Source organism: Hemicordylus capensis, chromosome 5, assembly GCF_027244095.1.
Source record: "Hemicordylus capensis ecotype Gifberg chromosome 5, rHemCap1.1.pri, whole genome shotgun sequence".
NCBI classification, from domain to species: domain Eukaryota; kingdom Metazoa; phylum Chordata; class Lepidosauria; order Squamata; family Cordylidae; genus Hemicordylus; species Hemicordylus capensis.
Genome location: NC_069661.1, coordinates 79,157,548 through 79,173,618, shown reverse-complemented (window position 1 = coordinate 79,173,618; position 16,071 = coordinate 79,157,548). Strand labels below are relative to the sequence as shown.

Below are 16,071 nucleotides of genomic sequence, written 5' to 3'. Positions count from 1 at the left end.
TTATGTGAAATCTAGCCTAGAGTTTTGAAACAGAAATCCAACAACCTACAGTCACTCCAACTAACCTTGGTCGTTTTTAGAGATGAAAAATAAATTTTCTTTCATATGAAAAACTAGAAAATAGGTCAGCCCATATTATGAGTCAATTAAAATTGAGCCTAACCCAACCCATGAAGCTCAAACCCTTCCGTCCCATGCAACCAGGCCCTTTGCTGCCCTCTTCCGTTGATCCTCCAGACTCCCTCCATTCCCATAAAACCCACTTTCCTGGCTTGTCTGATGCCATTCTGGTGGCAGCAAGCAGCCATGGGATTAGGCAACACATTAGACACTGAGAAAGATATACCTTCCTTCTTCCCTCTCCTCATGATTGCTAGGTACTAATAGTTGCATCAACAAGCTCAATTGACTTTAAATGAAGGGAGGAAAGGGTTTGGTGATCAGGGCTGACTGGGTTGCAGGAGGTTTTGATGGAAATTCCTCTCCACCTTTCAGTTTAATCTGAGACAAGTATCATGAGAGCTCCAAGACTCAGTTCCATGCCCAGAAGTACAAGACTGATCTCATCTCTTGTCATAATAGCACATTTCCATAAGTGGAAGTGTAAATTTGGTATGCCTTTTGCATATCATGTACAAAGAACTGAAGGTCATGTCCACATTTTGCTTGTCTCCAGGGTGGTTGTGCACAAGCTGTGTCTCTTTGTAGAATCAGACGGTGGAATCACTACCTTATTCCAGAACATAACTAATACCCAGCACTGTTCTCCCTTAGTTGCAAAGCTTCCAAGCCATTGCTGGCAGAAGTGCTCTTACCCCTGGACTTCAGGGCCTCCTTCAGGGCCTCCACAGCCCCTGGGGCTCCCCAAATCCTCTTTAATATGTTCTGGGTGGTGTGGTTGCCCAACAGAGCATGTTAATGCTTAATTGGGGGGGGGGCTCCAATACTTTTAGATACAGGCTCCAAAATTACCTAGGTGCACCTCTGATTGTAGACCTAACCATGAGTGTATCTGAAAGCCTGTGGGTTGACAACAGAGGCGCTCTTACCCCTGGACTTTGGGACCGAAGTCCAGGGCCTCCTCAGTACCTGCCCTCCCCATCCTTTTTAGTCTGTCCCGGGTGGTATGGTCGTCTGGCCAAGCATGATTATGCTTAATTTACAGGGAAGCAGGGCCTGGCCTTTAGGTCCAGGCTCCAAAATTACCTAGGTGCACCTCTGGCTGACAACATTCACCATGTTGGTGAAGAAGCCAGTTGTATACCAAACTATTTGGTAACCAAGGCATATCCTCAGGCTCAATTAACTCACCACTTGAGTGTGGTGTTCTCCAGTGCAGCAAGTTGCTTGTCATTACTTTCATTGCCACAGGGGCATAACTACTATTAGGCAAGGGGAGGCGGCTGCCTGGGGGCCCCCATGCCTCGAAGGGCCCCCCAGAGGCAAGTCACATGACTATATATTGTGAAGTGTGTGTGTGTGTGTGTATCAGTGAAAGGCCCATTTTAAAATTTTAAACTCCCACTCCAGCCTTGTTACACCCCTGCATTGTCATATGTTGCAGCAGAGACTATAGACATATGTAGTGTTCTAGCAACTATAAATTCTAGGCCCATTTAAAAGCCTAAAATTGACATTCTAGAATTTGACCAGATGCCAGGAGCCCACAAGTTTATTCATCTAGATCAAAAATCCACCTCTGTCAAAATGTTCTCAGAGTAGAATTTGACAGTTCCTTTTGCCTCTAGTTTCTCCAAATGACAGACAGATGTGACTATATTTATAGCAGGGACAGTATTAGTGACAGGTCATTTCATGCACTTGCCTGTGGTCAAGTGGAGAATTCTTAATTACACTTAATTACATAATTTTTTACTATATCCCCATTTGTCTGAAGCCCATTGTGCTGCCTTAAAATATGTCTCAGGGGCTTGTGCAGCAATGGCACAACATTAGACCCATTTGTGCCAATAGCGCCATCATTTCTTTATTCTAATAGGCCATCTAGCATACAATTAAATATGCTTTCAGATGGCAAAGACAGTGTGAGTAGGCAAGTTCTTCAGGTTTCATAGTTCAGTCACTACATTCTACTAGGAAATATGATTTCTGCGTAGATAGTAATATGGTAGACACTACTACATAGAGTAACCACCTAATGGCACAGTGCCAAGCCAGAGGTTGATGGTTTGAATCCCTGCTGGTATGTTTTCCTGACTATGGGAAACACCTATATCGGGCAGCAGCAATATAGGAAGATGCTGAAAGGCATCATCTCATACTGCATGGGAGGAGGCAATGGTAAACCCCTCCTGTATTCTACCAAAGACAACCACATGGCTCTGTGGTCACCAGAAGTCAACACCGACCCAACGGCACACTTTACCTTTTACTACATATAACTATTATATAATTTGAGTTCTGTTCGAGTCACTCAACATGTTTACCATTTGTGACCCGTCTTCAGTCATTCTCAGTCCAAAGTTTTATTTATGATTAAGACTAATAAAATGAATTTAATGAGTTGTGTTAAAAAAACATGATTTTAAAAATGATTTCGTTTTAATCGTGTCATAAGTATTTGCATCTTACTAGCCATTTTTATTTTTGTTATTCACTTTCATTTGTTATTAATTCACAGCTTATTTATTTTCTGGGTGTTCTGTTCACTTTTTTCATTTCTTTTTGTTTGTGTGGGGGGGCAGTAGTGAATGCAGCACAGCTAGTCAAGAAATGTGTTTTTATTAAACAGAGCTAACTGTTGGTAGCAGTTGCTGTATTCAGCCAACAACTATTTGTAAGTTGTTCTGGCTCCACCTGCAGGTTTTGTGTACAATTTTCTGCAATTGTATCATTGATCTGAATATTTCACACTAAATATTTTTAGCCAGGCTCAATTGTAGGCTGAATGTGCAGTCTAGAGAAAGCTTATTCAGCAATAAACAATAACAATAACAAATGAACAACCTTTTGTTAGCCGCCCCATTACAAATTGTTCTCTGGGCTGCTTACAACACAACATTAAAACATGAGATAAAGACACACAACAAATTAAATCGTAACAGACAAAAAAAGGGGGGGGGTACAAAATACATTACAAAACCATTTAAAAGGCAAGGCCTCAGGACACTTGTGAGACCTTAGTAAACATCTTTTGTTTCTCCACTATAGAAAGGTAGAGAAGAAAACAGCAGCAGAGATGGTGCAAGTCTCATGGAAGAGATCCAAAAAAGATATTTGAAAGCATGGAGGATGAACCCCATCACATTTCTCCTTTCAGCACCCAGTACTTCCTTTTCAAAATGATAGCTTTTCTATAAATCAAGCACACCATAGCTTTGGTTTATTGAAATCTGCACATGGAAATCAAACACTACTAAATAGTGTTTGATTTCTGACCCCGAAATGGCCTCATTGGGGAGGCACAAAAGGCTTAATTAGCTATGCAGCCTCCAAACTGAAAAAAATAGCTTTTTGTGCAAAATTCCTGGTGGTCCTGTACAAAAATCTAGTACAGCATTTCTCATAATTCAGCAAGATTCTAAGCCCTTTCATTGATATCACATGCATCAGTTATTGCAGGATTGAACAGTCTTGAGAATTTGGTTCTCATGAGAGTTCCCTTTATAATTGTGGTCTTTTAAATGTGGTCTCTGGCACATTCCTCATTTTTGGTTGTTAGCATCTGTCCGCAGTAATGCACTCTCTCTGTGATTGACATCCAGACTAGCACTCACTGGTACAACAGCAGCTTACATCCAGACTGTGTTGTCATGCTAGAAGGAGAGGGGTAATTTTTGACTATATCCCCATTTGTCTGAAGCCCATTGTGCTGCCACAAAATATGTCTCTGGGGCTTGTGCAGCAATGGCACAACATTAGACCCGTTTGTGCCAATACAGCCATCATTTCTTTATTCTACTAGGCCATCTAGCATACAATTAAATCAATTAAATATGCTTTCAGATATCCTTCTAGCAGTCAATTCACTGGGATGCCAGCTCACAGTCGACATTGTGTTGTTGACAGGGAAAGGCACATTTTAAATGAGAAAGGCACATTTCTATTTCACCAGTGCAACAGGCATCTCAGATCTACACCACGCTGTCTAAATATTGTCCAACTGTAGCAAACACCATTGTATCTAAGTGAATATATAAAAACTCTGATACAATTCTCCTTGTGAATAAGATGATCATAGAGCAGGAAACAGTTCTCAGGCAGGCATCAATAGTACTAGTCAGACATTATCCTTTACATGCATACACGTGTCTGCATGTGATTTTGTGTGAATACTGTACCTGTATTTGTGTCCATTTTAGAAGTGAACATGACTACAGCTTCCTTCTAATGCAGCAGATACAGATAGGAACCGTATTAATTGTATGTGCATTGAACATAATGTTTAGATAACTGTACATGTGTACACTACACCATTCATAAGTGCATTGAAAACAATTTGTGAGTAAAGTGAAGGACTTTAGAACTGCAGGATTGTGACTAAACTGGAAGTGAACAGATTGAAAAGTGGCACAGCAATTGTTTGGCTACTGAAATTAGCACATTTGCAGGAGCAGATTATAGTACAAGAAATACAGTGGTAGTTTAAATATTGTTGGCATGGAGACAATGGGTTTGGGCATATAGATTCAGATGTCTAGAATCTTCAGATGAAGAATTTTCATGTTGTTTTTTACAGGATGATGACATAAGAGAGAACCGCTTCAGCTTCACAGGCTATGGAATGGGGCCACCATGTATACAAGCCAAGGATGGAGTGGCTCCAAAAGGGCCAAACAATCCAGTTCAAGTGGCACCAAAAAGCCACGAAGAAATGAGGAAGGTATTCATTGACCGAGCCAAGAAAATTGACACTATCTCCCGAGCCTGCTTTCCATTAGCCTTTCTGATATTCAACATTTTTTACTGGGTCATCTACAAAATTGTTAGGCATGAGGATATACATCAAAAACAAGATTAAAGTTCCCAGTACTTAAACAGTTCTGGTTTTCTATTACCATGGTACTAATCAGTGCACAAATACTGACTGGCTCGTAAAGGGCATGGAGGAAAAAAATCATATTTGACTTGCTATGCAAAGTCGCAATGGGATAAGAAAGTCATCCGATGATGAAGATATACTATCTCCTACAAGAGAGTATCTATGACATACAAACTAAAATTAGCGAACTTTTTCCAAGTAAAAATCACAATGTTCTAGACAAACTATACTGCCAACATATTTATATATGCTGTTACTTAACGGTATAGTATCCTTTGAAACTCCTTACTACAGTTTTTAATTCAATTGTATTTTTTTAAATCTATCAAATGGGAGGAATTCCAATGTCATTAGATAAATGCTGTGCTAACAAAGATGCTATTCAAATTTTAAATTGCCTTTAAACTTTGAAAGCAAATACTTACCTTGGGCCTTGGTTCTGGAAAGTTTAACCATTAGTTGAAGTGATTCCCCTTTTAAGTGATGAAGCATGTTTTTAGATTTAAGGGCACTGCCAATAACTTTTATAGGAACACAGGGCACAGTTTAGGTTATAATACTTCAAGATATTATAATACTTCATGAAAATCCTTCATAAAGACACAATCACTGTAATCCACAAACCACTGAGTCAGTTCCCACTGATCTTTATAGAAATTCTTCAGTATTTCTCTAGTCTAAGAAGATTTTCTTTAAAAAAAAAAAATTGGTGACCATGCCTGAGATGCTACACATAAGCAACTATACCTTGGACAAATGATAGGATTTCTATGTTCAGCACAGAAGCCTCTCGTATCACATCAGATATCATTCAAAAAAGTACAAATCAGAGTAGGGCTGGACCTATCAACTGCACAGGTCACTTGTGCCTGGCATTCAGACTGCATGATGGAGGGGAAGCCAGATACTCCCAGTCACTTGGATATGTATGGTCACCATTAAGGCTCCAGAGCAGGATAAAATGTCTGATACAATCTAGAGAGAGTTAAATATGTTTAAAAGCTATTGAAGTTATGGAGTGTTAATGCACAACTAATTGCCCAGTACACATCCTTAGGAGTAGGTTGCCTTTTGAAATCACTTCCAAATGAACAAGACCATTCTGTAAATTCCATTCATTTTAACAGGTTTTATGTATGTCTAATTGGACTGTGATCAGTGACATCAAAAGTTGGCTATTAGTTAAGAACTAGAATGTAATATCATTCCTCTGAAAGCAAATACCATAGCTGACATCTGAGTAGAGGCACAGCTATAATTGAACAAGAGCAGGACAGATGTCCCTGGGATCCTGCGGGAACTCCCCCCAGTTCTTCAACAAAGATATGGGGAGAGAGGAAAAGTGGCGGGCGGGGGCAGGAGAGGCTGAGGCCCATCTTTGCTTTATCTTCCAAGGCCCATGCCTACTTTGCCATGTTTCTGATTCTAAGCAATGTTAGAAATACATAACAGGAACTGTCAGTGAAAGATTCTGCAACTGAGGCCAGGCCAGCATGTTGCCAAGCAGGCAAGCATGTATGTATATAGGGGGAAGGATTAGCAATTTTCACTGCTCTCTCCTCCTCCAAACTACTTTTTGACTTCAGAAATATGTCCCTGAGGACTCTGCAGCCCTCAGGGACATATTTCTGAAGTAAAAAAGAACTTTTGGAGGGAGGAGACAGCAGCTAACGTAGCTACCCCATCCCCCTCCATGCACATTTTTCTGCTTAGCAACATGCTCGGCTGAGCTCTGTTGCAGAGTCTTCTGTGGCCGTGGATCCTGTTACATCTTTCTAACACTGCTCGGAATCTCAGCCCATATTCTTTACTTAACCACTCATGGTATCAATAGACTAGATATTTAAATTATGGAAAACACTTGTTTTGGGAATTGCACAATCTTTTTGATTTCTTCTTTGAAGAAATTATAGATCAAGTTATAGGGTAGTTGAAAAACAAAAACATAGCACATAGAAATAGTTGTCTTACAACTTTGACAACTGACAGATACAAAGAGATTTTATGAGTTTTCAGTTGAATAATCTTTCTTTTCCTCCCCAAAAAGATGTGAGCATGATCCAGCCAAAGTTAAGCTTTTTATGTTCCACTGACTTAAATGAGACAAAGTCAAATGGCTGGACTGTACTCTACATTTTCAAATGTTAGGCTATAATTCATGGACAGCTTCTCCACAAGTACCACTAGAATAAACAGGGCTTTTAAAAAATGCATTTATTTTATGAATCTACTAGCCGACCCCGCACAGAGCGCTTTGGGGCCGGCTGTTTCCCCCTCTCTCTTCCTCCTGCCCCGGTCTCTCCCCCTTCCCTCTGGCCCTGCGCTCTCCAGCCCTCCTCCCCTCCTGTTCCTCCCCACACACAGAGCCATGGCAGGCAGCCAAGAAAGGCCCAGCTGCCGCCTTTTTTTCTCCCTCCCATCTGCCTGCCGCCACAGCAGATTTTCTCTCCCCCTCCACCCTCCCGCTGCCGCATTTCTCTCCCCGCCCACTGCCCACCGCCGCCTTTCTCTCCCCCCACCCGCTGCCGCCTTTCTCTCTCTCGCCCACTGCCCACCACCGCTTTTCTCTCCCCCCTCCTCTGCCAGCCGGCCGGCTGGCCACTTTTCTTCTCCCTCTCCTCCTCAGTCCTCACTTCGGAACTCTCACAGCATGTCCCAAGATTTCCGCCACCAAATCCTGGGCACGCATGTGCCAAGAGAATTAAATATATAGATATACCACCTCAACTTCCATCTCTCGGAAGTTTACATTCTAAAAATTTCAATAGGGGTACATAAACAATTTTCAGTGGATTGGGTCTAAAAGATGCTGCTGTTAGAAAACATAATTCCAACAAAGCAAATACAGCTAGGGATTTGCCTTTGTTATGAGGGGGTTTTCAGCCAATGACATTAACTTATTTACTGATGGAACACTAGTACAGGCTTTGTTTTTCCTCTGAAGATGAGCTGGGAAATGCTGAAAAGAATAACTTCCTTTGTTTAGAAAGGTGAATTTAAAATGCATTTAAACTCCTTACTTCTGAATACATATTGGGAGTGTGGAGAGCTTCTGTTCCAAACTTGTTTATTCACTGTAAACATTTTGTTTTGAACACATCGGCCATAATGCAGGGTTTGTATTATTGACATTCACTCATAAATTCAGGTACATACTTGTTCATTAGATCATGGTCATGATGTCTAGTTACATATTTACAGGATATAAACACATAAATGTAATCAAAATGTATGCAACTATGCTAGGCCACATAACGTCAATGAAACCACAACCCAACTGTCAATTCTGGCTGGGGTCAATAAAAGGGGCGGGGGAACATGTATGATGCCTACCTGGGACTGCAGAAAATTAGTGTTGTCATCAATACTATGTGTTTAAAAAAAACATAGCTGGTAGAATGCGTTCACCTTGTAAGTCATAAATTGTGCAGGTCTCCCCAGTCAACAGCAAATGTTTCACCAGTAGAAAAATTATACCACTCTTCAAGAGCAGTGCATAATGTAAACATACAGGCAAAGGAACAGGCCCAGTCCTGTGAAGTGAAAAGCTTTTCTACTGGGCTTTGGTGGTATAACTCTTTGTATTCTAACTCAAACTCCTTTTAAATCTGCTACTTTCTAATGTTACTCATTGAAAACACATGTGAACTCTTGTCTATAAGATATACATGTCCTGAGAAATGTAGTACATGCATCTTTCTCTGAGAGAAGATACATGTATTTAAAAAATAAGACAGGCAGAAAATGAACAGTCTGAATTATTTATCCTATAAAATTGTAGCAGGTTATATCCCGAGTTTATTCAGACTGACTTGCTCTGTTGCAGCTATTATGATGTACTCCAGTGAAGCAATTGGTACAGAAAGCCTCTTTGCCAGAAGATGCTTCTGCCTTCCAGCATGAAGCATGTGATAAGGCTCACATGAAGCATGCAATAAGGTTCACATGTGATAAGGCTTTATGTTTTAAATGTGCTTACACAGAATAATAAAAGGAAGTTGAGAGGAGAAGGATGCAAAAGTCACATGTGACCTTCGATAGTCTAAGGCAGGGGTTGCCAACCTGTGGTAATAAATTGTGGCTGGGGATGATGGGTGTTGTAGTTCAGCAACATCTGGAATACCACAGGTTGGGAACCCCTGGTCTAAGGGGCATTGGCTACGGGCCCATATAGGAGCCCTCATGCAACTCCCCAGTGATCTTACAGAGCCCTTCTGGAGCACACAGAGTGAACTGAAGACTGCTCTTCACAACTGCCCACCTGCACAGTGGGCAGAGAGAGTTTCAGGATTCCCATAGCATCCCCACAGCCCCTAGAAGTGTGAGCATTTGTTAACATGCCGGCCATTGTGCACTGTTGTGGAATATGGAGTGGTTGTGTGATGCTCCAGAAAGGAAGCAAGGGGGGAAAATCCATGCAATCCTTGATTATAGAATATAGAAAATTCTGAAGAAGTGAGTACAAACACTTCAGTCTGTTGTCTCCCATCAGTTATCCCAGTGAAGATAGAGGTTGAGTCAGGAATTAGGAAGGAAGGAATGCCCCAGACTGACTAAGTCTTTGAAAAAATTAGCTTTTCTCCTCCTCTCCGCACCCATGAGAGCAGAAAGCTGCTAGAAAGCTCCATCCTTCCAGGCCCCCAGGCAGAACTGGAGTGTAGCCCCTTCTTCTAGGGCAAGCTAGGAAAACCAGGTTCATATTTGCATTTGTGCAATCAGGCTCTCATTTGCCACTCCAAATTTCATTCAATATGACTTGGGTTTGGAATGCATGAACAACATCCAGAAAAGTTTAAGGGGGAACCAATATGCGCTTATTTACATGTTGCTTGTTTATTCCTTGTACCTTGTCTAGTCCTTGTACCTTGTTCATGAATTCCTGTGGTACTTCAACTTAAACTAGGAAAGCTGATTTTTCTGTAAAGCTGAATTTCAATGACCTTTTCCTGCCCTGGAAGCCCTCTTTGCTACCCAAAAATATGTCCCTGAGGACTGCATGATCCTCAGGGATATATTTATAGGTGTTACAGAACATTTCTGGGAAGGAAGGTCATTGTAATTTGCCCCCACTGCTGAGCCAACAATGCAACTGGATAAGCCGAACCCATTGCACCAGTGTTTTGTTAGACGGGATGTCAGACAATCTCTTCCAACACTATAGTTCTAAAACTTGGGCAAAGTTTGTAAGTTTTAAACAGTAGAGGCAAACAGCCATTCAGGAGGATCAAATATTTCCCAGCCTATGAACTGTGAATGCTGCTGAAAACAATATGTCATTTAAACCTGGCCTAGGCGATAGCTAGGGGATGTTTAACCAATATATTATAGATTATAAGCAGACTGACATTTTAAACTTCACCCACAATATTCTTTTTACATTGAATGTAAAGTGTATGTAAAGGGAAAGGTTTAAGATTTTCAAAAGCAACTACAGGGGCACAACAATATCACCTAATCCATCTTGCTCATTTACTTTAGGGTACAGAATGGTAAAGAAAGATATTGTGTTGTCTCATGCCACAAAACAAATACCAGCAACCCACTAGTGCCTATTGTAAAAGTCCAAAATACCAGCAGGCATATGACAACCTATATCATAAATAAACCCATGAATTGTGTTAACAACCTCTCTTGGATAAACTAACACTTTGTAGGGATTTAACTTTGTAAGAATGACAGACTTAGAAAATATACTTTCCCTGTATTCAGGTTACTAGAAGTTCCTTGTTGAATGGATCTATTTGACACAATCCATTGAACAGTGGTACTGTATAATCCCCACTCATTTCAGTGGGACTTGTTTGAGACCCTTCTATGAACCCTACTGACATGAATAAGGGCAAGTGGTTGGCTATCAGAATGCTGGCCTAGATTGATCTTGGGTTCTTATGTGTTGTATAGGGGGATATGGAAAGCTCCAAACAAACTTGTGACTTGTGTGGGGAGATTCTTGAATCAATTTTTCAGAATCCACTTCCTATACACAACGTCCACTCCCTATGTATACTGCAGAGTCCATTAACACAATAACTCTTGACATGACCTTTGGATGGAAGGGAGTGTAAAGTCCAAGGGAAAGAGTTGTAGTATGCAATGACAAGAAAGTGGAGCTGAATCAGGAATATTAACAGTTTAATGAAAAAAGTTTCATTTTTCAAAGAATATTAACAGTTTAATGAAAATTGAGGCGGGTCTCACGATAACAGAGACCCGCCTCCATAGGGTTTGCGGGGAAAGCGGGCTAAGTCTGCTCTCCCCGCAGATGGGCAGGGCAGCTCTAGGACAGAGCCGGTGGGGGCTGGGAGTATCGGGGGCCATGCAGCCTCCGGAAGCTCCAGTATGCCCTGCGCGAGTGCCCAGAGCATACTGGAGAGACCCCCAAGATGGGAGGCTGCTTTTAAGCACACCGCGGCTACTCACAATCCCCAAAACCCAGTTTAAGGGGCGGGTTCCTTTAGTGGGTTACCCGCTCAGGAACCACCAGGCTCGCAGCCGAGCCTGGTGGTTCACACGGACTGCAAAAATCGGGCTAGGCTCCCTTAGCACGATTTTTGCAGTCCATGTGACTAGGACGGTTCTTATGTACTATTCTTATGTAGTACATAAGACGGTTCTTATGTACTGATTCTCAGTTCTTATGTACTGAGAAACAAGTGTAGTCTGCCTTCAGTGCTCTTGCTGCTGGCTGTTTGTTAGCTCCGCCTCTACTCCAGAACTGGAATACAAGTAAATAAAGCCCCATTCAAAAGCTGGCCTGGATCAAGGACTGGATTAATCAAAAGCAACACAGAGAGAAGGAGACTTTTTGAGTTCTGAACAACAATTGATGGGGTCATACTTACTTAAGCTAGTTGCTTTATTATTAAATGCCTATGATCTGTATGCAAATGCTTTGCAATCCAGCATCTATATCCTCGATCTCCCTGCTTTGGTTGTTTGGGTTTTGTTTTGTTTTTTAAGAAATATAATGTATTTTTGGCACAACCTTACTTCTTACTGCCTCAGCAAACAAATGCTTAAAATGGGAGATCTAGAGTTCAGCACCTGCTTCTGTTGCAAAAGATATACTGTATATTAATGCAAACGTATAGCACAAGAGGGTTAGATTTATGTCAGACGCCAAAATGGGACCCACCTCACCCAGGATATCAAACCAATTCTAATAGAAATGACAGAATCAGGGAAAGAAGAATGCTCTGAGAGTGATTTCTTTAGGCACAATTGTGCAATGCTGTATAATGGAAAGTGCATTGCTGAGTTTATATTGCTAAACACTCATGAAGAGAACAGACTGGTGACTCTTGCTCAAAACTTGCTTCTTTAACAATTATATGGCCAGGAGACAATCAGCAGATCTGTTCCTTCCATCCTAGTTTGGAAGCAATGAAAAGAGTAGCACCTTCTGAAGTTCGTCCCACAGGGGCAGTTATTACAGAGGCACTCCTTTTGGAGCAAGAATAGCAACTCTAGCTCTGGAGTGTCACTATCAGCATTAGCTGCTCTGACTACTTTCTCAGTGGCCAAAGTGCTAGAGAATGAAACTACAGATTGATGATTTAGGAACCGCTCTGCATAGAAAAGTGAGACAGAAGGGAGAAAGAACTGTATCCAGGGCACTGATCCCTGATCTGACATTCACAAAAAAGGGTACCATTTCTTTCATGGATCTTTAAATACTATACCACTTTGGACCACACTCATAGAGAACTTGAGGGGTGAGGAATAATTTCATAGGAACATAGGAAGCTGCCATATACTGAGTCAGACCGTTGGTCTATCTAGCTCAGTATTATCTTCACAGACTGGCAGCGGCTTCTCCAAGGCTGCAGGCAGGAATCTCTCTCAGCCCTATCTTGGAGAAGCCAGGGAGGGAACTTGGAACCTTCTGCTCTTCCCAGAGCAGTTCCATCCCCTGAGAGGAATATCTTATGATCAATCTTAGATTGCAGTTGTATTCCACAATTACAGCTCTCTGTCCTGAACTTAAAGCAGCTCACTGCTTATCATTTCAATGCAAGACCAGGGGCGTAACAAGGCTGGAGTGGGCCCAGAGACAAAATTTTTAAATGGGCCCCTCGCTGATACACACACACACACACACACACACACACACACACACACACACACACACACACACACTGTACAATATATAGCCATGTGACTTGCCTCTGGGGGGCCCCTCAAGGCGTGGGGCCCCCAGGCAGCCGCCTCCCCTTGCCTAATAGTAGTTACACCCCTGTGCAAGACATAGCAGGATTGTATGGTGGTACTTTCAATTCTAACAGTTAACTTCTCGTTGCTTCTCATTCACTGTGAAACTTCCATGACTGGAAGAAAAGAGATGATGTTGAAGATGGAAAGACTAAGCAATTGATTTAAGCAATGCATTTAATATGACTTAAAGAGTTTTGACTGCAGGTACCCTGTTTAAATGGAGACATCATAAGTGACGCTTTTTATTCAGTTCTTGTTTAAATACATATTATTTTGCTTTCTCTTCAATATGCAGATAATATAAACTTGTAATATATTTGAAAGTACTGGTTGCAAATCTTTATTTAAAAGCACATATTTTATCTATATAATACCAGGTAGACATCTATAAAAACCAATATAAATAAGCACTTTATTGGGGAGAAAATTACTTCCATGGTGTATCACTGCCTGGTACATAATTGATAGTTGATCATGTAAATTAGCATTCTTTTGGGTTTCACTGCATTTAAAAAAAAGTAAAATCTTCCTTACCTTAAAAAAAAAATCTTTAGAAATATAAACTGTATTTGTACTTCATAGTATTTTTTTACTAGTTGAAAAAATGGTGAATATGATAATGAAATGCAACTTAAATTTTGGATATAGGAACATGACATATGCAATAAGAGCATAAAATAACCCTCTAGATGCAATTCTGGCCTCAATATGACTGAGTAGGAATTATTTGGATGTATTTATAGCTCTTTGAGGTTAATTTCAAATTAATTCTTATAATACTCCTGTAACTCAGCGAAGAATTTTAAACTGCATTATACTACAAATATGGCCATGGTTAATTAGATAAGATAACATATTAAACAAGCATAATGTATTTTTTGTGTTTCTTTTCAAAACAGCTTTGAGATCTATTTTTCACATTAACCCTCTTGGAAATAAAAAATATACATGCACGTTTGGAAGGTATGTCTATAAGTGTTGTGTGGAAAAAAAATTCTTTACAGAAATGGTGCCTCTAGGCAAAATATACATTGTACAGTGGTTCCTAAACCATTATCAGTGTTAAAGGTATGTGAAAGCAGATGAGATTGATTGATTTGAGGTAAAGTTCATGAAATGCTGGCTCATTCTGTACTCTTGATATGCTTTGATATTGTTGCACTTAATTTCCATCTCCGAGAAACATGCAAGGGACATCATTCTTGAGTTCGTAATGTCAACATATGATAGAAGGATTTCATGAATGAAATGGACTAAAGTACATTTCAACGTTCTATGGATATTTAATTGTGAGCTGCATAAAGATAAATTGTGCCATAAGCTTTTAACATGAACTTTAAACATTATATACAGTAGCTTGTGTGATAGTGAGCCAAGCTTCCTTAAAAGGCTACAGCAAAAAAAAAAAAATGGATATAATAGTGTGTTAATTACTTGTCTGTGGTTTTTAAACATATCATCCTGTGAGTTCTGTCTAGACAACAGCAAACGCCAAGCTGTGTCTAGAAGTATTTATTTTCAGTAAAAATACAATGAAAAGTATCATGCATGAGTTTAACTCCTTTTCTTTCTTGTGTTACTCCTATATTCAGCACTAAAGCCAACATGCTCTGCTGACAGAGGTGTTAAAAAGTGTGCAGTCTATGGTATTCATGTAACTGTAGATATTTTGTTTCAAAACAAGAATAAAGGCTACCATTTTTCAAGATGCTGCTCTACCTGTTACTACTGACTATTGAATGGAAGCCCACACAGTCAATTCCCCCTCTTCTCTTCAGAGAGGGTCCTGCCAGTCAAGTCCGAATGTGGACAGGTAACTGCACGAAGGGCAGAAAGGCAGGTCCATTGGAACCATGGTTCTGCATTACGTGTGAATGTGGCCATCGTCACCTGGATATACAACTTATCGTAAAGTCAGTGCAGAAAGTTCTACCACCTGCAATGCCAACGTCAGGCTGTCCTTCAGGCAGGGAAACCTTCCCGGGCTCTGCTCTTCTAACCCCCATTAAAATTAACTGGAAGAGAGCCCTGCATTGGCTGATTTGCCTCAAGCCCAGCACCACACCAGGGCTCTCACAGCCTTGGCCAAGGTCTATGGGAGATTCAGCTATGTATTTTAGTCTTTATTTCAATTTCTGTTTATCCTATATTTCCATTTCAAATGAGTTGCACTCCAGATTCAGCAGCCAGCCCCAGTTTTATGCCCCATGCAGTCCATATTCACCATCCCATGCCACATAAGACAGGAATGTTATGTCAGTTTAAAAAGCTCCGTGGTTAATTAGCACAACCTTTATGAGGGAAGGCTACAGCATCTGGGACTCTTTAGTTGAAAAAGAGGCGGCTATGGGGAGACAGGATTGAGGTGTAAAAATTATGCATGGAGTGGAGAAAGAGACATTTTTCTCCCTCTCTCACAACCCTAGAACCAGGGATCATCCCATGAAACTGAAGGTCAGGAAATTTAGAATCAACAAGAGGAAATACTTTCCGTAGAGCATGGAATCCTTTGCCATGTCCATAGATTCCATGTCCATAGATTCCATAGAGCAAATCCTTTGCTCTATGGAATCCTTTGCCATGGAATGTCGTGGTGGCCACTAGCGTGGATTGCTTTAAAAGAGGCTTAGACAAATTTATGAAGGACAGGTCTTTTAATGGCTACTAGTCTGCGGCTATGGGCCACCTCCAGGCTCAGAGTCACAGATCCTCTCAATACCAGTTGCAGGGGAGCAACAGCAAGAGAGAGGGCGTGCCCTCACCTCTTGCCTGTGGACTCCCCAAAAGCATCTGGTGGGTCACTGTACGAAACAGGATGCTGGACTAGATAGGCCTTGGGCCTGATCCAGCGGGGC

General features: G+C 41.0%; 1 protein-coding gene across 4 annotated transcripts in view; it reads left to right on the top strand.

The window, feature by feature from the left end:
* Positions 1–14,924, top strand: part of GLRA3 (glycine receptor alpha 3) — a 162,954-nt gene extending 148,030 nt beyond the window's left edge. For all 4 annotated transcript variants that reach the window (XM_053255698.1, XM_053255697.1, XM_053255701.1 and 1 more), the window contains one exon: positions 4,700–14,924. In XM_053255698.1, coding sequence (XP_053111673.1) covers positions 4,700–4,981 — 282 coding nt within the window. In that variant the 3' untranslated portion in view covers positions 4,982–14,924. The remainder of the gene's footprint in view (positions 1–4,699) is intronic.
* The last annotated feature ends 1,147 nt before the right edge of the window (positions 14,925–16,071 follow it).